Here is a 23,048-nt window from a genome sequence, read left to right on the forward strand (position 1 = left end):
CCACACATACTTATTATACCTTGCAACTACATTGTGTGTGTGTTTTTTATTTTATATATATATAGTCTTGAAATTCTTCACATACCCAGCAGGGGAGATAATTATCTTAGAAGACCCTTTACACAGTTTACTCCACACATCAGTATATATTAAGAATTTTTTTTTTAAATCATCTCTGAGTCTTGTTTTTTTCTGAACACTTTTCTCAGTTTTATGTTGAGAAAGCAACAGAGCTGAAGACAGAATATTTCTCACACAGAGAGAAAGACTAGGCTAGTCATTAAGGAGATCTTGGATATATTCCCAGCTCAGCCATAGACTTCCTGCATGATCTTGGACCAGCTTACTTAACCTCTGTGTTCCACATTGTCTGTAAAATGGTGCTAACAGATTGCAGGGATGTTGTGAGGCTCAGTTAACCATTTCTTAAAATCTAGGCTAACCTACTTCATGACATCTAACAATATTACATGCCTTCATGTGGGATGCTGTATTTGAGATGACTTAAAACAAGATGCTTGGGTGGGGAAGCAGCACTTTCCAAAATCAGGTCCTTTTTAAGGCCTCTCAGGCCACGAACCAAATAACTGAGGCACCCTAGTTAGTCACTCTTGAAAAACTTGGCTGTTGACTCTGACAGATGGAAGGTGTTTTATTTAAGCCCTTATTAAAAATAATACAATATTCTACAGGAATGATCCAAAACACACTTTACAATACAGTTAACAATTTATGTACGTCCCGTCACAAGTATTGGGGCACTTAACAGGAAAATACAGAACAGTCACACATAATAAAATCTGACTGGGGGGGGGGAACTTTGAGAAAAAGCGCATAAGGTTTCTAGGCACTCCGTTTTCATTGAAAGCCAGTTGGCCTTCAGTTCTTGACTTAACCTTGGAAAATTTGGTAACTTTGGTTACCACACTTTGGAGGGCAACATCTGGGGTTTTTTTACATGCAAGAATACACACAGCAACACCTTTGAGCAACATAAATTGGGGACCCAATGAACAAATGGGCAACTGGGAGAGAGAATGGAAGGGGGAAGGTGACTATGAAGGGGATGACAGACAAAGCACATCACACCAATCCCCCCCAGAAAACAGTGCCCCCTAAAAACTGAGTATTCAAGATGATCGAGTATATGGAAAAATAACATTTACTTTAAGGCAGCCACATTGCTAGTGTTCATTCCTGAAAAATGTTGCATACCATAGTGATTTGTGACTTGTAAAACTTTAGACAGAAACAAAGCTAAATGACTTACCGGGAAATACTAAATTTGTAATTTGCCATTCTGATTATTTCAATACAAAGCCAAGAAAAGTATTAAAATGATCAAAATGTAGGGCTGGAAGGAACTTCAAGAGGTTACCTAATCCACTTGCCTGCAAAGAGGCAGAATTAAGGTTATCAAAACCAACCTTTATTTGATATTCATCTAAGATATACTTAAAAGCCTCCAATGAAGGGGATCCCACAGACTCTCTAGATAGTCTGGTCCTTATGCTACTAGGGTGTTTTTGTAACATCTAAATCTAAACCACCTTTCCTTCAAATTAAACGGATTGCTTTTCATCCTACTCTTAGTAGACATGGAGAATAATTGATCACTCTTCCCTTACATTTGTGAAAATTTAATTTTCCCTCTCAGTCCACTCTCTTCTCTACATTCCTACAGTCATACTGTCCAACCCCTGCCTTTTTTTTTTTTGCTTTCCAAAAGTTCCTTTTCAGTTTGCCCATTTCTTAAAATGCAATGACAAAAAAGGGGGCACTGAATTCCAGCTAAGATTTCACCACCACCAAGTAAAAGGGAACAATTATCTCCTCAATCTAAAAGACAAACAACTCTGTTATTACATTCCCAATCTTTTTTGTGCCATCACATTGTTAACTTATATTTAGCTTGTACTTCACTGTATAGCCAGTTACTCCCTAATTTGTAACTGCACTTTTGATTTTTTTCCTCTCAATGTAGTTCTTTGCACTTGTATCTATTAAATTTCATCTTGATTTTTACCGTTCTTCTAATGCATTTGGAATATGAATCCTCTCCTCTAAAGTACTTAAGATGCTCAAAGATAAAGTATGTCCAAAACCCCTTCACTCCCCCACCTTCAATTCCCAAGACCTCTTCTTCCCACAGTTCACACGTGTACACTGAAAGTTTGCAAGTCAAAGCCCACTAATAATCAATGGGAAACTCCCATCAGCAAAATGGGTTATAAACTGGCTGACAGACAGTAAAGATAGAAACTATGCGAAGAAGCAGATGAGTAAGTAGACACAATATATTTTTATTATGTTTAAGAAAATAGATGGGGGAACAATAAAACAATAGCTATAGGAAAGTCAACATTATCATCTTCTAGGACTGCAACAGTAATGCACAGCTGCTACTATACATGAGCTATCAATAGGTGGGAAGATAAACCCTCTAGTGTATGTAGGATAAAAGATTGCACTCAGTTGTGTGAGTAAGCAAGCCTGACCTGGAAGTTATCCCCAAACTAGCCAGAAGCATAAATCATTTTCGTTTAGCCCCTGGTAAGAAAAGGATGCCTGGAAAAAAAAAAGCAGCAATTGCCAGCTCTTTGTGAGGCTCAAATGATTTACACTTAGAGCATCATATGGATGTTAAAAAAACAAACAAACCATGACATCTGCTTTCTCCACTTCAGTCATTTCATATCCTTTTATGCCAGTGGTCACCAACCAGTGGATCTCGATCCACCAGTACATCTCAAAGCCTCCTGCAGTAGATCTTGGAGCCTCTTGGAGTTGATCCGAGGCTGGGGTGGGGGGCTGAGTGCCCGCGTGCATGCACGTGCGCGCCCCAGCCCAGCAAGTCAGTCCATGCTAGATTGAGGCCACCGTGGTGAGAGACAATGCCCAGAGTCAGGAACAGGGGTGAGTTGAGTGGGATCCCAGCCAGGTGGGACTCACCTGCTGGGGAGGTGCTCCCCCAAATAATTGTTTCTCCCTCCGCCTTTATCTTCCCCTCCCCCCCACAGACTTACCTGATGGGTGTCGGGGGGAAGGCAGGAGGCAGTGGCACATGGTAGATCTTGGGTTCCTTTTAAATGCCAAAGATGCTCTCCTATTTAAAAAGGTTGGAGACCACTCTTTGACACCAATAGTTTTTTTTCCCCTCTCATGTTGCGCTTTATTGAATTACACCACCAACTCCATTGGCATGTCTGAACATGTTCACCTGCATACATTTTTCCATTGGCCAATATGCTTGTTCATCTACACATTCAGATATATTTCTGCCCTCTACTAAAAAGAATCTGACCCCTTATTTATAGCCTGAACAATAGCCAAAGAAAGCACTTTCTACCTTATCTTAGGGAACAACTGTGCTTTTGTGAAACAAAGATCCAGATTCCAAGTCCTTTTGCTCCTAAAAGTCTAGGGGTGGTGATAGTGATCAGTATAGTGACACTAAGATCAGATAGATCATTGAATTTATTGAAAAAGAGTTAGTGATTTTTTTTTAGTCTTCTTACAGCTAACATTTGTAGTAACTAGAAAGCCAAAAGAAAAAAAGTCTTCTGGTGTTATAATAAAATATGCTTTTCTTACTACATAAATGAATCTTACTACATTGATTAATTAAAGGTAAGGTGTGCATATTTCCAAAGCCTCAGGAATTTCTTCTGGAGGGTTATGTACATCACTCACCTCTGAACAACTTAAAATAGCTACTGCAAAGCACCTACTAGTTAATTCCCTAAAGGTTTAATCCAAAGGAAATGTGAGCACTTGAGCTGTGATCCACAGGACTTTGGCACATGGCAAAAAATGGAAGAAAATTAAAAAAATATTCTAGAAACAAATCCAGGTAAATTAGTTTAGTATGATGTGAAGAGCAGGAAACTTTTGGCAAAAATCAAACAGAGTTCAAATCAGCCTGGTCAAATCATTCCAGGGTGCCAAAGAAATTTTCAAGCCACTGGCAATATGCCAGTAGTCTGATGCTGTTACAAAAATGGGAATACAATTTTTGGGTTGCATTAGGAGAAGCACTGTATTCAAGACATGAAAAGGGACAGCATTGTTCTACTTGACACCACATTAATAAAGAGGATATAGATTAGAGAAAACAAGAGACAGCTCAGAGACAAGCCACAACGATGATAAACAAGTGGGAGGGAGGACTGGAAAGCAAATGGTAGGAGGAAAGCTTGAAGAAACTAGGTAGTTTGGAGAAAAGGAAATGAAGCAAAGACATGATAGTTTTTTCCATACTTGAAAAGCTTCCAGAAAAGAAGGCGGAAAACCATTGTTCTCTCTCAGCAAAGGGTGGGACATAGGGCAATGCTTTTAAACTAGAGCAAAATCTCAGGAAAACCTTCCCAAATGCAAGAACTGTAAGACAGTGAAAGTGAAACATGTTACCTAAGGACATTGTGGAATCTTCTTCATTGGAGGTGTTCGAGAGGAGACTTGAACAGGGATGTGCCCAAGTTAATTTAAGAAGAATAAATACTACATTTGTGCAAAGGGTGGGAAACACAAAGCTAAAAAACCCTTCATGGTTTCTTCCCAAATTATTTTTTATGTTTAGGCTACTGGCTCAGCAGAGCAACAGAGACTGGCCAATAAGAATTACTGAGGAAAGGGTACTTCTCAGCACTACCAGATGCCTGTCTTTGCCGCTAAAAATTCACAGCCCAGAACCCGCTGCAGAAAGTAGGTGCCTAAATTATTTCTTTTAGAACTAGAGCATGAGTCATTTTTTTTGCTCTGAATGAAGGGGTGGGGCAGGAGTGGCACATCCGTACTTTCACACACACTAAGTGGCTAGAGCACTCTGCCAGTGCAGGGAAACCTACGTTTCTTTCCTCGAGCTTAGGAGGTTCAAACCCCTCTCTCACCCCTCCCAAGACTGAGGCTAAAAATACATGTCACTGAATGAAGATCAGCTGTGCTGGGATGCATCTTAGCACGGCTGATCCTCTTCACTGGGTAAAACGAGTCACCCACTTGTCCCGCAGCATCAATGGGTATGATAAAGGATGATGCATCTCAGTGAGTGAGGAAACCCAAGCAGGTGTTCTGGGGTACTTGCAGAGCATGGACAACTCCAGGCTAAATAGCACCATCATGGCCACAATTCATCTGTTTGTTTGGCCTTTTTGCCATCATAATTTAAAAACAAATAAAGTGCCATAACCTACAGGCCACTATCTTTTCTGGAGTACAGGGGCTCTCTCCATTGCTCCTCTTCAGCAATCTTCCATTGTGCATGGAATACTTAAAAAGCTGAACTGGGGCCAAAGAAGAGATGGGTGCAGGCATGAGCATGAGCCTCTCTCCCCTCATCCCCTGCACTTATGGACAGTGAGCATTTTACATGAAACAGTCACACCCTGGTGGTTAGGACACACTCCAGAGAGGTAGATATGCCAGCAGAGGAGAGAATTACACTCTGAGATCCCATTTCCTGAATGAGTTTCCCAGCCACTAAAGTGAAGCTGGCATGATCACCTCCAGCAGTATTTTGAAGGAAAGGAATAGCCCCCACTGCACCATGTATGGAACCTAAAAGGGTAGAGGTAGCCTACTTCACTGAGACCCCTCAGGCAACACAGCTGGAGTAGTACCTAAGCCTAAACTAGTAATGAGACTGAAGGCAAACTGCTCAGTATTGTCAATGTTCTGGCATGTCTAGAAGCCAAATTTTAGATGCTCAGGGAATTTTAGTGTTGATAGATGCTTACTTACAAGGCAAGTAGTGCCTAAGCAGACATTTTAAGATACCTGAACTAGTTATCTTGTCCAAAATTTACCGCCCAAGTCCTACTTTAAAGTACCAAAAAGCCTTTTTTGCCTTCAAGTCACACGTTCATAGAAGCAGCTCAGCACTCAACCATGAAGCACTTCAACCCATAGAGCACATAAAAGAGACACCATGTTCATTGAGTAAGCCTCAGTTTTACTTGATTTTCTATACATTCTTATTTCCATGTTTGTGCATTGTATGCATAATACTTACAACACATGGCCAGTTACAATGTGTATTGGACACCACATTTTTGCATGTAGTTCTAGATTACATTTGCAGTCAACTCTATGAACAATAAATATAGAAAATTAAAAATGGATTGTTCCCTTTAAAAAAGCTCTCTCCACATTTGCCCAGATGGAAGGTTTTTTATTTACAAAAATGCCACACCAACTCTCACTACTTTGGTAAACAGTGGAACACACTGGCCAAACAAAAGATGTAGAGCCAAAAGAGAAAGACCAGAATTAGCAGCACTACTTGCCATGGTGAATGTATATAATTTACTAAGGATCTAAAATGCAGAAACAAATCAAGGGAAAAGAAAGGAACTACTTTAAGGGATTGATGAACTCCAACCAGAAGCATTTCAGCTAATTTCTTACTGATGTGATCCATTCACTTGTGGAACATATTAAAATGTGCTACGAGTCTTGCCATGGAAGTGGTAAGAACCATACTGTGCAAGTTGTAAAACTGCAATGAAAAGAGGGACTAGAAAACAGATTAGTAAGACTATGTCGACATCTAACAGATGATTTTCTCCAACGTCCATGACATAAACGTGTAACCAGTACTGGGAAAATACCTGGTACAAAGAGGACATTACACATTAATTTGGAGAATGGAAACGTGGACAGAAGTGAGGTCAAGAGTGTAAAAACAGAAGACATTTTCTGAAAACATAGAGAATGAGGTAGCTGGGCTAAAAGAACACAAATGAGTGCAGGTAGAAATAGCATGACACGTGAAAATGCACAGTAAATAGCCATTGTCTGAATGGGTTAAAGTTCAAGTCATATTTGATCAATGTGTTATGTGGCATCTTCAAGACATACACAGCGGGTAAAACAAAAAACAAAAAAAAAAATAAAGACCCCAAAACCTCAAAGCAACTTCTAGACAGAGCTAGAAAGCTGAAAGTGCAGAAATGTGCTATCAAGCTCTATGCTTTATTGAGCCTAGTAAATTTCTACTTTAGCTGCCAGGACAAGAAAGAAAATGGGGAAGAAAGACAGACTACTGAGGAAAAGGGAATAACAGGCAAAGGAGAAAAAGGATGGCCACTAAAGGGCTATTTAAAATCCTTTGTGGACTAAATAAATCAGAGAAATTAAAAATCAAAACAATTTACAGTATCTAGTCACCTCATGCAAGCCCTTGCCAATGCAAAATTAATCCTAGTATCTGTTTTAACCATACATTTCTCAACAAATGGGAGTTCTATCACCACACAGAACTGTTAAATAATATATAGGATCAATCCCACATGCTTTAGCTTGCCTAAGGCAATTTGTTGGTTATATGCCTGGAAGATCCAAGACGAAATACCCCATTAGGAGCAATAAGTGCAACCACTACTTAAAAATAATTCTGGAATTTATATTTGTTATATCAAATTATTAAGTGCATAACCAAAGTTAGTGGTATACCACAAACCATCAGCAAACATGTATAATCTTGCACAATGCTAAGCATCCTCAAAAACCCATGGACTTCAGGGAGAATAGAAGGTGCCAAGCACCTTTCTGCATTGGCCCCAGCCAGCTATGGAGAAGGAAGGAGAAAGGGTGGCCAAACTGATTTTGGTGCTGCATACGGGCCTAAATTCACTTTCCATCATGAATAATCAATTCCTTGTAAACAATTCCAGTTCAAGGTAGAGCCTCAAAGCAATTTTCATTGACCTCCTATTTCTAATCCACTCAGAACAGATATACATGCTATATGTAGCACAAGGTTTTGACTAATGTTGTTGCACAGGTAAAACACACTCTGGCTCAGTCTCAGCATAGAGGCCAAAGCTTCTACTGGTATTTACAATAGGAGTCCGGCAAAGAAGACCTTTGGAATGCAAAAAAGAGGAGCTCAATTTCCAATTAAGGCAAGGTGACTTACTCTGAAATGGAGTTTAAATTTTACCGGGTTGAAAACACAAGAAAGCGATCATTCCAAAGTTATCCTGACCTCACCTATCTTATCAATAGGATACAGTCAACATGGACAAAATGCAAACAGTGGACCAAGAAAAAGGATAGTGTGAAGTAGACCATTTCCATTGTTTCCAAGCTAAACTTCACATGATTGTGTTCAAAAGTGGTTAATTCACAAAGGGGATTTAGTAAACAACATAATGCTGGCATATTTCAATAAAAATAGTGTTTCAACTTCCCTTATTACAAAATGGCTAAGAATGGAGAGGAAGACCCTGCTCAATTCATTCATAAATTTCAAGGCACTGTCCTTGGCACATGCCAGATGCCAGAATAGGCAATTCCATTACTTATGGTGCAAAAAAGCAGCAAGCATAGTGGTTACAAATTTTGCATTTTTAAAGTGCACAGTCGTTTTAACATTCTCCTTCTTTAAAAAGGAAAACAAAATTTTTGTTCAGTATCTCCCGATCCTGACAGTTTATAAAAATAACAGCCACATATTCCCATAAAATGTCAATTTAAAATCAACTCAAATTAGCAAAATGTAAGTATAAAAAAAAAATAGAAAAGATACAAGCCTCTAATAAGAAGGGGGAAAAAAAGAAGAAAGAAACAGTCTCTCTGCCGAGTGGTATTAAAAGGTAAAAAATAAATACCAACCAAAACATTAAACACTGTCCCATAAGCCTTTCAGATAATACTTCACTAGAGAAAATCCATTCAGTTTCTCTTCAGTGACAGTCCTCTAACTGACCACCTCATCAAAAGAACAGTCTGTGCAAGTTGGTCCTCCCACCAATCTGTCATCTACATAACTGCAGATGCGGATGCTGGTACAGTTTTTCCATCAGCTCTTCCTCTGTAGGTTCTTCCAAAACATCCCTACACAAGAAAAAACTTAAAGTTGTTTGGGGCAGCAGAAGGAACTTTTAAATCTTTTTTTGCAAAGTGCAGAGATGCAACACATGCTCATTTGAAGGCCGAAGCAAAGAATTAGTTACAATAGGTTGATGCTCCCTAATGATGCATCCAGTTGCAAATGACCCATCCTTCTACAGATGTGTCATGGAAACCAGCAGCTGTTTTCCCATAAGAAACAGGGAAGCAATTTCCTGCACACAGTACAGCATAACTGAGGTCAATAGATTTATTTTCCTTAAAGTTTCTAAAATGAGAACATTCTCCCAAAGCTGCTATTGCACATTCAATCTGCACCAGAAGTCCTACTTGTGCAAGATGATCAACTTGCCACCCACAGTTTTGTACAAAGCAAGAATATGAATTCATTTTGCCATTCCCGATCAAAGTAATCCATCTCAAGCATCTCTCCTCCCAGCATCACACAAGTAGGAGGTGCCTAAAAGTGAGGTTATGCCAGGTGAAGGGAGGCATACCTACAGTAGTTTTAGAACTGTCTCAAGCAAACAGCTGAAAGATCATAACTATGTTTGAAGCACCCCTTTCACCCTGTTTGCATCTGGAGCACTGCCTTTAAAAAATAAAGTTAGCATCTAGAAAGGCAGGCCCCTTGTTAATGGACCAAATACAACTCACCTGAACATTAGCTCCATGGTCACCTGGTATTCAATTTCTGAGAGAGACTGCTGCTGACAGCGACGGTCCCACTTGTGAATAAAGTTCTGGAATTTGACCAAGCCAGACCAAGGGAAGTAAAAAGGCAAAATTTAGTCACTTCAGAATTTTGAGATCTATTATACCACCCACTATTCCATATGTATAAAACAAAGTCAGTTCAAAACAAGAAATGTACTTGCTGTCAAATCTTCATTACAATTTCTCAGGCAGAAATCAAATGATGGAGGCAAATGCAGAGTTTACAAGTACATAAAGGGTACTGTAACACTGTATTTACACAAATCCAAGAAAAGGTTGTTAACATGAGGAAAAAAGCCTCATCTTGAATTCAAGCAAAAGGTGGCTGTGACTGAAGTGCTGTCCTAAGGTTGGGGTCAGAGCCACAACTGCTGCCATTGCCTCTTCCCCCTGCCATTTCCCCCAGGTCCCCTACTTGCAGCCCCTACCCCACTGCCTGGTCCCATCGCATCACCCCACCACTTACCCTCCAGCAGGGCTCCCTTTCTGTTCCAGCTGGAGGCATGGAGTATGTAGTTGTTCTAGCCTCAGCCAGACCAGGTAGCAGCAGCAGCGGCAGCAGCTCCAGCCAGATTCTGGCTCTGGAGCCCAGCTGAAGTTGCGGCTGCCACAACACAGGCTGCATGGCCAGGATGGGGCTGGAACAACCACATGCTCTGTGCCCTGGGCTGGAGAGGGGCAAGAGCTACGCCAGAGTAGGAGCTGGCAGATAAGTGGTGGTAGAGTTGGGGACAGGGCAAGTAGCAGAAACATGGACACCACAAAGCAGGACACATGCTACAGTGCACAGGCACTGGCGGGGGGAGGAAGGACAGGGAGCAAGGGGTGAGAGTGAGGCTGCTAGACTCCCCCACTGCCTACCCATCACTACTGCTTTCCCTGCTACAGCAGTCAGGGGAGGGGAGGAAACAACCAATTTGAGATGACCCCTCACTCCCCCAGTAACTAGATTCTATGCATGGATGATAACAAATTTAGTATTCTACTGATAGAATATAATTATTGGGAAGGGGGAGGGCAGGCATCTTAAATTCAGAGTCACTTCTGCACTTTTATGACCATGTTAAATTTACATGGTGAATTTACTGTACCCTAGCTGCAACACCACATATCAAGAAGATCATGCTGCTCAAAGCAGACTTTCTTCTAAATTGGAAATAGCATAGCCAGAGATCTAGCATAGGAAAAATGCACCCTGGGCAGCCACCTCTCACCTTCTCCTCCACCCCTTTTTTTCCTACCACCTTGACTGCAGGCACACTAACCAGAGGGAGCAGAGGCAGGCAGTCTCATTGAGGTGCAAGGCATCCTGGGAATCTAAACGGGCAATGCTTTTGCTTAGCAATGCTATTGCTAAGATACATTTTTACCCTATTTTCTCTTTTTTTGCCCTAAAGCCTATGTCCAGAGGGCTGGATTAAAAAAATACTGAATTCAACAGCAAAAAATTAGGGGTCAGTTTCCCCTCTAGCACTAGCAAACTACTGCTGCTCTATAAAACTACAATTCTTAGAGCACACATTCCCTGTGCCAGCAACAAGCAGAGGCAGCCAGCAATTAGGCACTTAAGACAAGTAGCCTCGGGATGAAATGCCTTCCACTTCCCCCACTTTCCTTCTGGTGCTCCTTTCCCCAAGGTGGTGCCTGATGCACATGTCCCACTTATCCCCCACCTCCACTATGCCGCTAACAGTGTTATGGGCAAGCTAACTGGTGCCTTGATCAACCATATCCAGTGTCCTATATGGACATAACTCCAGTTTCCACTTCAGCAAGCAATCCAAACAGAACATAGCAAAGCTAACAAGCATAGCAAGTATACTGTGCACACATGGTCTAAAGCAGGAATATTAAACTCACTGGTCCCTATGGACCAAAAGAGGAACCCAGAGACAAAGCCCAGGGCAGACCAGCTCCAGTTCAGCCCTGTGCAGCATGTGCCAAACTTCCTTGCACACCACATGCAAGGGTGTGCAACAGGGCTGAGGGCCAGTGTCTGTGCTGGGCAAGTCCAAGACCTGTAGGAAACACTGAGAGCTAGATGATAGGGCTCCACAGGCCATGTGCCTGAAACCCCTCATCCAGAGCAACTTTGTCAGCTGACCTAGAAAGCTGACCTGATTTAATTAAAACATCAACAAATCACTTCTGAAGGAGGTCATCATTAACATTTTTGCATGGCAGATGGGGATAAGTAACTTTATTATTACACAGTAAGAAAGTGTGGTGGAGCTGCGGGGGGCACCGAGGGAAGAGGAAATCAAAGCCAGGAACCCTGAAGTCCCTTTCAACTTAAACCACTTCACAAACCCCTTCCTCAGATTACAAATCATAGAGTCATAGAAATTTAGGCTTGGAAGAAACCTCAGGAGGTCATCTAGTCCAACCCCCTGCTCAAAGCAGGACCATCCCCAACTAGATAATTCCAGCCAAGACTTTGTCTAGCTGGGCCTTAAAAACCTCCAGGGATGGAGATTCCACCACCTCTCTGGGTAACCTGTTCCAGTGCTTTACTACCCTCCTAGTGAAAAAGTTCTCCCTAATATCTAAATCTAAAATTCCCTTGCTGCAACTTGAGACTATTGCTTCTTGTTCTGTCACCTGCCACCACTAAGAACAATCCACTGTGTAACCACCCTTCAGGTAGTTGAAGGCTGCTATTAAGCCCCCCTTCAGTCTTCTTTTCTCCAGACTAAATAAGCTCAGTTCCCTCAACCTGCCCTCTTAAGTCATGTGCCCCAGCTTCCTAACCATTTTCCTTGAACCTCTGCTGGACCCTCTCCAATCTGTCCACATCCTTTCTGTATGGGAGGGTCCAGAACTCGACACAGTACTCCAGATGTGGCCTCACCAGTGCTGAAGAGAGGGAATAATCATTTCTCTCAATCAGCTGACAACACTTCTACTAATGCAGCCTGGCATGCTATTAACCTTCTTTGCAACAAGGGTCTACTCTTGGCTTACAATCAGCTCAAGAAGAGTTCCCTGCTAAGCCAAGCTGGCCTTCTGCCATACTTGCTAGTCTTCCTGTGCATCAGGATGATTCATTCCTTCACCCTCATTTAAGGTTTCTTTAAGGCACAACCCCTTCCCCTGCACTCACTCCCCACCCCCCCCAGACTGGCATCCTAGGGGATCCTGTCCATCATTTCCCTGAGAAAGTTAAAGTCTGCTTTTCTGAACTCCAAGCTCCTTACCCTGCTACTCTCCTTCCTTCCTTTCCTCAAGATCCTGAACCCAATCAACTCATGGTGACTGCTGCCCAAGCTGTTGTTCACTTCTACACTGCCCACCAATTATTCCTGGTTTGTGAGCAGCAGATCAAGAAAAGCACAGCCCCTAGTTGGCCTCTGACATCCATATAATTTCCTCATAATGATCACTTACCTAGACCGTTTTTCCTCCTAAAGCAATCCCTTTGACATTCTTTAAAAAGTTAACACATTACAATTGCCTTGTGTTGTCAGTGTATATCCAAGCAAAAATCAAACCAAGATCTGCAAAGGTAGACAGCTGAAACAAAAACAAAGAGCCCTCTGCCACAAAATCCCATGTCAAAACCATAATACTAAACTGAAGCTCCAACCTTGAAGGAAAGCAGTCAGATTTCTCTACAGGACCGCTTTCCAAGGTTAAGCCATCCTCCAGTGTGCTACACATAAGGTCAGATATGGTGCCTACCATCCAAAGTCTAATTTTGCAAATATTTAGGCTTTCAGAAAGGACACAGAAGCTAGTTGTTGGCAGGGCTGCAGATCTGTCATGGCAATAAGTATACACATTTCTTTCAGCAACACCTTTTAAAGTTATTTGTCATATTCTGAGGGCAACCTATCCAAAAACCAATCCAGCTAGCCTGGCGTGGACCTGAATAAATTTACAAGAATAATATCACAGTAAGTAGAAGAACCTTGAATTGTATAAACATCTTGCAAAGCTCTCTGCAAATTGAAAATATAAGCCACACTTGATTTGGGCAGGCAATTAAGATTAAACAGATGCAACAGTGCCATGGTGAGGGCAGAGCAGGGCAAAACTCACCTACTTTCACCAAGAGTATGCTGGGGTCTCTAAGGCTCTAGACACAACATCCAGAACCATGGCAAAGAGACCCCATACAACAAATGCATACTCCAGCCTAAAACAGTTGAATTGTGCCACAGGCCATTCATGTACATGTATATGAACATTTTGAACCCATTTGTGTTTCATGCTAATAATTATCACTTTTCCTTCTTGGTGTTGTCCCTCAGCCTATAATAATTTAGTGTAAATTTAATTATTATCTACAGACCCAACTAACTGCTAGATCCTCCTAAATCTGAATACATCTCGGATTTATTTATCAGTAGTGACTCAACTTCCCATAAGGTCTAAACTCCACTTCCAATAGATTTACAAAAGGATCCTCATATCCTTCATGAGTGTGCAACTAAATAGAAATCTTTGCTTACCTCCAAAAGTAAGGCTACAAACAGATTGACCCAGATGACAGAAGAAATTAGCCACCAGGATACAAAATACAGCTTTGACCAACTGGAAAACAAGAATATTAATAAAAGAGAACAGTAAAGAGCTGTACATTATGAAACTAATAACTCCATCTGGGGCTCAGGATGAAAGATAAATCTGAGGAAGGTAAATCATGTTTTTCACACAAAAAGGTATGTAGCATTTTCATAAAAAAAAATAAAGTCTGCAACAAGCTAATTATTAGACTTTCATCTAGTCAGCAGAGTTAAACCCTTCCTCCCATGTTCAGGACACACATATGCAATTTCAGTGGCTGGCTTCTCAAAAAAGGGGTGAAAGCTTGGGTCTTTCAACAATAGCAAGACCCCCCTGGTGTAGCTCATTGCATCTAAATCAAAAGAGACTGAAAGGACTTCAGACAAAAAATGCTTATCCACAGATTCTTTGCAGAATTGACACAGTACAGTGATCTACCCCAATTTGTCACTTTTGGCCCCGATGGACCCCAGGTAGGAGAGAGAAGCCTTTCCGAGTCCATTGTGTAATCATTTCCATTTTGGGTCATCAACTACTAACACCATTACCAAACTGTTATTAAGTGCGATGAAAAGTTTTGTACTATATACTGGGCACTGGACTGAAACTATCATTTTACACTTAGCTCAACAGCTTTTTGGCTTGTAACTTTCAACTACTAGGTACTTGAACAGATTGAGGGGCAATGTCATATCATTAGGCAGGAGATTCACCTATCCCTATGGCCAGAAGGCAGGATGTGCGATATAAATTTCTGCCCATTTACTTTGAATATACATACATACCAAGAAGGACATATGATAAAACTAAATGGAAACATTCTTTGGATGTTAATATTACTACTTACGGACTTGAGTATCTTGAAAATGCATCCAGAAAGACTTGCCAATTATTCACCACCATCACATCCCAGAGAGTCACCAGTGCAGCCTAAGGAACAAAAGTTAAAACAAACATGAGTGGCTATAGCACTTATTTCCCATTTTTAGAAAAGAAAACCTGTTTCCCCAACATCTGGACTCACAGCAAAGTCATCAAAGTTGTTTGGCCAATATTCCAACTGCTCATAGGTCCCACACTGCAGAGTGTTGTTACCAGATGTTATATTGATGACACTACAAGGAAATTACAGTGCAATTTTAACGTAGCTTCCTGCACTTTGTTCCATAGTTACTATATTTTAATCAAGTAAAGTACCTTCAGACAGGGAAAAGAAAGCGCTAGGAAGAAAGAACATAGACAAGAGCTTGAAGTTTCAAATCTGAAATTTCCTGGAGTCTCAAAGGAATGAGAGGAAATTAGAAGAACAACTGGCAGGAAAAATATTTGCAGAATTTAAGAGACTACTTAGAATGGAGAGAAAGGATTTAAAAATAAGGAGGGAAAAATACAAGAGGCTCAGAAGCATGTATTCTTCCACTACAAATGTAGTGTATCTGCTATTATCATAGGAAACAAAAAAAAAAAACAACAAAGAAAGAACACCCACTTAGCGTGAGTATGAGTGATGTTGAAGCTATGACTGTCCTGGAAATATGAGGAAGTTATATTTTTGGGGTATATATGTCTTTTGTTAGACCAACCAGGTTGGGAGGGAGATGCACAATGCAGTTTCAAAAAAAGACATGGGGGGCCTTTGCAAATAGAGCACGTTTAAAATAAAGCCTTACCTGATATTACCCATAGGAACAATAGCACCTTTAAACAGCACTATTCCAATTAGAGCAAATGCATAGTAAACCACCTAGAAACCAATACACATTACAGTTAGTCAAAAACTAAAAACAAGATAATCAGACTTATTATAATAAGATAACCTCCTCCAAAATCATTCAACGTTAACAAGAGAGATATTGTCAACTTAAAATTCATGTCTGTATCAAAAGGTTAAGAAAACTGTTTAAAACAATGTGATAGGTTATTAAAAGAGAGTGAAGAGAAGGGTGACTCTTATAAGCTCACTTATTTTACACTCTGTGCTGTTTAGATTTTTTAAGAAATAGATAGATATTTTCAGCTGGGAACTGTTAACATTTTCCTTTATGATCAGTTTTACTTTTCTGTTTCTCAGTATTCTGGTATGTGAACTGCAGAAGACCTTAAAAACTGGGTAAAAATTCTACTGGAATTCTTTAAAAGTTGTGGGAAGATTTCTATTAGCCTCAGACTTTGTAGAAGTTTTTTCTTCAAAAAACCCAAGTCATGATCAAATCTGAGCCTATGTTTTGTATTTAAATCAATAACATTTGTAAAAGCCCAAATATAAATGAAGCTAAAGGTAAAATCTGTAAAAGCATGTTAAGGCAATGCCTGCACCCCTAGTTAAGCTTAATCTTATAGTCATCCTCAAGCCTATGCCTGACTATAAATTTCACAGTAAGCCACTACATTTAACTCCAGCAACAGTCTGTACCAAGAGAAACTCCAAGCATGAGGGCAACTCAACTGTCTCTCACCTTTTGGGAGTCCCCTTTCCATAGCATCTGTAACCCACTCACATGCTGCATGCCTTCAGGACAGGAAGTTTACCCTCAATAATACCACATTTCTAACTTTGGGCTTCCCTGAATTTCCTCAGCCCCATTGTACTGCCCAGAAGAAAGAAAAACAGTCTGATTCTTAAAAGGATCCTGCTCTGCATATTGCAAAGGAACCTTAGACATTTCGTGAGTGCAGCACTCAAGAAACAAGGAAGCAATGCAATGTAAATAGCTTTGACAAGGACTACAATAAAATACATATGGAGAAATAGGAATTGAAATGGATTGGACTGGTTGTCAATGACCTAGGTGAATACTAAAATGTGAGCATAGCCATGGTCCAAAAAAGTCACCTGGGAGACGAGTCGTATTCAAAAGGATTTAGGGATCTAAACCCTTCAAGTGCTTAGGGGCTTTTGCCAATTTTAGTCCACCAAAAAAATCAGAGATTTGTTTTTAAAACAATCTCCACAGAGTTGTCAATGCATAAAAAAAATCCTAATTCACACTAAGGAAAGCTTCACTTATTACTAGGAAGCACTGAAACAAAGCTACAGAGGTGTCAGGATTAGTTTCCATTCCCATCTTTCTGTATTATTAACAAAGGGTGCCAAGAAAGAAGAATATTATCATCTGTACTACAGGCTTTTATATCGGTTAAATCAAGTGATGTTGCTGTTCCACAGCCTGCCAGCAGGGGGCATCTGTCTTATTACTAATAAAGAACAAACATTATTCCTATATGTAAACTAAGTCTAAAATACACGACAGACACAGGAGAAACTCTCCTAGCATTAATTAGCATGATTTTAGTAGTATGCGGCAAATTAATACTGGGGAAAGAAGGCATTTCAAGTCAGCTGTTAAGACAAGGCCTCATCACGCCAAGAGCTCAAACGGAAATAATTTCAAATTAACAGAAGTAGAAGCTAGACCCCACCTCAAAAGGTCACATCCTTAAAACTAAGCTCCTTGGGGCAGACACTAATTTCACAACTGGTGCAACATTGGTAGTTTTAATGCCGGGGTGCGGATAAAGAATACCAAACCATACACCTCAGCTGCAACATTTTAATACAGACAGAGCAAAGGATTCCTCTTCAGATCTCAGGTTGTGGGTCCCAATACTAAAGTTGGGGGACAAAAACATCCATTCCTAGAGCTAAGCATAGGCTAGGTCTGCACTTCTGCCAACTTAGCTATTCTGGTCAGGGGTAAATTCCTTGACCAACAAAACCACACCAGCAGAAGCATCCAGGGTAGATGGCAGCACTTTGACCAGCCTGGCTTATTTCCCTTCATACAAGGGAACGTTACTGGTGCAAAAAAGCTTTGGTGGTACTGCAGAATCTGCACTAGGATTACTTCTTAAGTATGACATGTAACAATACATACTCCTTGTGCTGACAAGGCCTTTGGGCAGGCCATATCACTGGAAACTTGCAAACAGAGGAGCATTTTCAGGGAAACCACAGAGACAGGGCTTGAATGTATAACTAGATAGCTTTAGTTATCTACCTTCCCATATGTCAGAGATCAACACATTTTATTGCTGTTGTTAGATACCCTAACAGTACAGTTGCATAACAGTTTGAAATGGTGTTTTATAGCAAATTAGCAATTAGTTCACCCTCAGGATTATTATTTAACATATTCAGGTCTTTTCAGTCTAAAAGACCTGCTTAATTAACAAGTGCGCCCCTAAAGTATTTATGATTAAATTTCTCAGTTTTAATACAAGAAGATATTAAATTATACTGTACAATAATGGTACATATGTTAACTTCATAAAAAAATTTTAAAAGCCTCCTTCAAGTAAGACTGACAATAACAGTATTGCCCAGTAACTGGGGGCATATTTTGAATGAGGATCAAGGTAAATACGTTTGTACTTTGTACTACTACTTTTCTGACCAAACTTAATACAGCAGATTCCTGAACAGGATTTGTGGGCAGTACCATAGCATAAGTTACATTTAAGACAAACTAAAAGGTTTAAAAATCAGGAAGTGGCAAAATTAAGACTTCCTGTACAGACTTCAAGCCACTTTCTGCATACACATTATGAGCTTTTAAATGCATCTCCATCCGGTATTTTTATTTGGGACTGTGCCTCCATCCATCAGGTGTATCCTCAACAGGCTATCAAACTTCAAATCCTTATTCTGAACCATGGTGGGGAATGGTTGAAAACAGCTGAACTGTTCAGCTAAAACTTTATAACGGAATAAAAAAAGACAGCATAAGGAAGGGAACTGAAAACCTCAGCTCCAGAAGTTGAAGTCGTTGTAGTCAACTTTATGATCAAGTGAAAACAGAATTTTGTAAGTGGAAAGGATAAGGCAAAACTATAAGCATTGCTACTAATTCCAGCTCTAATGAACTAGCTCAGGGGCAGGCAAAATATGGCCCGCAGGCTGCATCCAGCCCGCTAGGCCATTCTATCCAGGGCCCCTAAGAAGTTTCAAAAATGTATATTTATCTCCTCCCGGCTGCCTGTCAAGGATGACAGGAGCAGAAGGACCCAGAGGGAGCCTGCAGGAGTCAGGAGAAAGGCCAGCCTGGCTCTATCCCCCCCACCCAGAAGCCAGTCTACAGCAGCTTTTCCTGCACATCTGCTCCACCACCATGTGGCCTCCAGCTGCATTGCTGGATTGCAGAAGCATGGGGCTGGGCCAGTACCCCAGGGCCAGGTGTGGGAGGCAGAGAGAGAGACCGAGAGAGAGCATGGTGAGCAAAGCACAGTGTCTGTGCAATGAGGGAGGGAGAGGGATAGTGTGCGTGTGTTCGTAGGGTAAGTCCCACAAACATCCCCCACCATACACATGCAACCACACCCACCTCGGGCGGGGCTACCCATGTGGCCCTTGACAGCTTGCCAAAACTCGGTAAGCAGCCCTCCACCCACAATAATTGCCTGTCCCTGAACTAGCTGGTCAAGGCTGGGAAAGTCTTGTACTATTAGGGGACAGGGTGAACATTAAATCACTTCAAAAAAGAGAAAAGAAATTGATCATGTTCCTTTTATAGTCATGATGTGCGGGCTGTGGGTGTATTTTTTTTCCCTACAATCAAACTTCGAAAACGTACCCCAAATCATGCTATAGAGTTAGCAGTCTTGAACTGCAACCTACCAGCAGGATCCCTGCAAATGCTCTTAAATTCTTCACCAGATCCAGCAACGTACTGACAACCAAAGCCATGAACTGAAACAAAACAAATTCTCATTAACATTTATCATGTATTTAAGTCCCAGTAACTACTGTAACCAAATTGATATAAACATGATAGCAAGCTAAAAAAACAAAATAGTTAAATACCTTAAACCTCAACAGCACCTTTTCATGTCAAGGATCTCATTTTGCTGTATACAATTAATGAATAAAGCCTTACCCACTCTCTAAAGTGGATGTTGAAATTACAAATGAGGAAACTGAGGAACTGACATGCCTTATTCCAAGTCAGATTATAACAGTAGATGAGCCAGGAGTACAACCCACAGTTATTGACTCTTGATCTTGTATTTGAACCTAACCACATTCCCTCAATTTCCCACTGGTACTTAACCGTGACCATGTGACTTCTGCATGACATCAAGACATCTATGTTTTATTACACCCAAAGTAGACTCCACAGCTGTTGTCATGCAAAGACCCCAGGGACCTCTAATATAGGCAGCCAGAGAGGCCTCACCTAATTCTGAATGGGGTTAAGTCTCTTGGAATTAACCATGCCTGCTTTCTTTCCAGGTGCAGTCTCCACTCTGATGCTCACTGAGAACCCTATAGGAGCCAGACATGTAGAAAACTAGGCTACGTTGTTCCTTGGCCGACCCGTTAGTTAAGCAAACCCCTCACCACTATGCAGAGCTCCATACTCTCCAGATGCAATTGCAGTGCCGGCTAATTTTGCTTGTGTGCTGCTTATTTGTTAGCTAGCCTCTGTTGCCCAGGACAAGACTTTCAACTGACCCACAATCTTAGACAATTAAAAGGACTTCACTTACAGCAATGTTGTGTTAGTTTTAATGATTAATTCAGGAATCACTCAAGATAGATCAGCAATATCTATCAATTGTCCACCTTGGGAGGAAAAACCTGCAGCATCCTTATAGGCTCGGCAGTGCTATGCTGGATAGCACTACAGAAGAAAGACTTGGGGGTCACCACTGACCACAAGATGAACATGAGCCTGCAATGCGATGCTGCGGCTAGTAAAGCAACCAAAACGCTGGCTTGCATCCATAGATGCTTCTCAAGCAAATCCCAGCACGTCATTCTCCCCTTGTACTCAGCTTTGGTGAGGCCACAGCTGGAGTACTGCGTCCAGTTTTGGGCTCCACAATTCAAAAAGGATGTGGAGAAGCTTGAGAGAGTTCAGAGAAGAGCCACGCACATGATCAGAGGTCAGGAAAGCAGACCTTACAACAACAGGCCGAGCGCCATGGGGTTCTTTAGCCTAGAAAAGTGAAGGCTCAGGGGTGACCTGATGGCCACCTATAAGTTTATCAGGGGTGACCACCAGGATCTGGGGGAATGTTTGTTCACCAGAGTGCCCCAAGGGATGACGAGGTCAAATGGTTATAAACTACTACAAGACCATTTCAGGCTGCACATAAGGAAGAATTTCTTTACTGTCTGAGCCCCCAAGGTCTGGAACAGCCTGCCATCGGTTCAAGCACCTACACTGAACACCTTCAAGAGCAAATTGGATGCTTATCTTGCTGGGATCCTATGACCCCAGCTGACTTCCTGCCCTTCGGCAGGGGACTGGACTCGATCTTCTGAGGTCCCTTCCAGCCCTAATGTCTATGAAATACTGGCGCGTTTAAAGAAAATATTTCCAAGCACACAACCAACTCTTTGCATCTATGATAAAACTTGGCTCATGATTTAAATCAAAAGTAAGCCTGGGCATTAGAATTTAGAGAAGAACTCAAGTAATTTGAGTTACAGAGTAATGTACCAGCATTCTCCTTGTGTTCATCCAGGTTCAGCCTGGATCTAGCCCACAAGTGAAAGCTGTTGTCTCATTCAAAGTAGATGCACAACAAACTTTTGGCAACATTGGTTGAGGAAACCAGTAAAGCACCTTAGAACTATTAGAACTCCTCATTTGCAATGAAGCCCCATTTGTCTATTTCAGTCAGGGGAAAAGCATAAGGAAAAAATGGGATTTTAAGGGTTTTGAAGACTTTCCCATTAACATAAGCATGTTATTGCAACTCCACCTGTGTAAACCCTACTACAGCTCATAACACACTTAGTTAGGGCAGCGCTACACCAAGAATCTAGAAAGATGGCAGGGGGGTAGGGTAAACTTGGGTGAGATTATCTGCTTGCTGTAACCCAAAAATGTCCTCCCTTCTCTGTGAGCTCTGGGAACACTATGAAATTGGCCAAGTGCATCTAGATGTGCATACAACACAATTTGAGAGCCAGGTCAACTGCAGTGACACTGTCAAAGCTTCCATGCTGCATGGCCACAGCTGATGGAAAAGAAAAAAAACCATAAAAGAGGTGTTATCTAAAACAGACAGAGCCAGGAACTTGTGGGTTATAAATCCAATTCATATACACCTAGTTTGCAAACAACTACATAGCATTTTGAGAAACCTATGATGATTTATAAGTTTGATTAGTTCACAATTATGGAACTAGGAGGTGAGGAAGGAGAAAGCAAGACATAAGCACCTTCATATTAGGTATAATCCGGAGGAATCTGAATACAATTAACATATTCACCAGCCGCACCATATCCCACAGAGACAGCAAGCCCATCATTTCAGGTCTCCTGAAAAAGATGAATCATGTAAAAAGTTAGAGAGCTAGAAAGTTCTAAAAGACACAGCTAATTCCAAAGTCAGTCATATTTTTTCAGCCCTTCTGGATTAATAATTTTTAGAAAAAGGAAATTTTATAGCCTCATATATACTTGCTATATAAACATAAGTACTGTCATGGATCAGACTCTACCTTTCAGGAATCTCAGCCACAGGAGATACTAATAACCAATGTTAGAGGATATTTATTTATTAGTTGCAATCAAGAAGCGATGGCAAAGCTTGGAGGTAAAGTATGCAATCCAGGTGTTTATTTGTGAATTAACTGCCTGGTCAACTATGCTGTTTTCTGCAAAGCCAGCCAAATTCCAAGGAGTCCCTGTTCTTATTCCTCAGCAGGAAAACAATTATTTTTTGAAATCCTCCAGCCAGAGCTGAAAGAGTTGCTGGTCTTTTGAGTCCTGAGCTCATCAACTGCTGATGTGCAATCACCCTTTGCCATAAGGAGCATGCAGCAACCATGGTAGACCCAGATCCCAAGTCACAAGCAAAGAAACTAGCTTGAGTCATAGCAGTGCATATGATTGCCACTACACTTGCAGGATGCCCTACCCACCTGGACTTTAGAAAGGGGATTCCCTGAGAGAGTGCACAGATTAGACTTTATGGCTGCTTGCAGACATGGCGGCGGGGGGGGGGGGGGGGGG

General features: G+C 41.2%; 1 protein-coding gene across 1 annotated transcript in view; it reads right to left on the bottom strand.

Moving 5' to 3' along the window:
• Window positions 1-5,931: 5,931 nt before the first annotated feature.
• The window catches only part of TPCN2 (two pore segment channel 2), a 50,841-nt gene continuing 33,724 nt past the window's right edge, over window positions 5,932-23,048 (bottom strand). Inside the window, exons 18-25 of the mRNA XM_019519452.1 lie at window positions 22,253-22,352; window positions 19,694-19,765; window positions 15,750-15,823; window positions 15,104-15,194; window positions 14,927-15,009; window positions 14,025-14,106; window positions 9,511-9,596; window positions 5,932-8,838 (exon numbers count right to left, since the gene is read on the bottom strand). Of these exons, the coding sequence (XP_019374997.1) occupies window positions 8,760-8,838; window positions 9,511-9,596; window positions 14,025-14,106; window positions 14,927-15,009; window positions 15,104-15,194; window positions 15,750-15,823; window positions 19,694-19,765; window positions 22,253-22,352 (667 nt within the window). The 3' untranslated portion in view covers window positions 5,932-8,759. The remainder of the gene's footprint in view (window positions 8,839-9,510; window positions 9,597-14,024; window positions 14,107-14,926; window positions 15,010-15,103; window positions 15,195-15,749; window positions 15,824-19,693; window positions 19,766-22,252; window positions 22,353-23,048) is intronic.

This window comes from Gavialis gangeticus, unplaced genomic scaffold (genome assembly GCF_001723915.1).
Source record: "Gavialis gangeticus isolate Ggan-Ray unplaced genomic scaffold, GavGan_comp1, whole genome shotgun sequence".
Lineage (NCBI taxonomy): Eukaryota > Metazoa > Chordata > Crocodylia > Gavialidae > Gavialis > Gavialis gangeticus.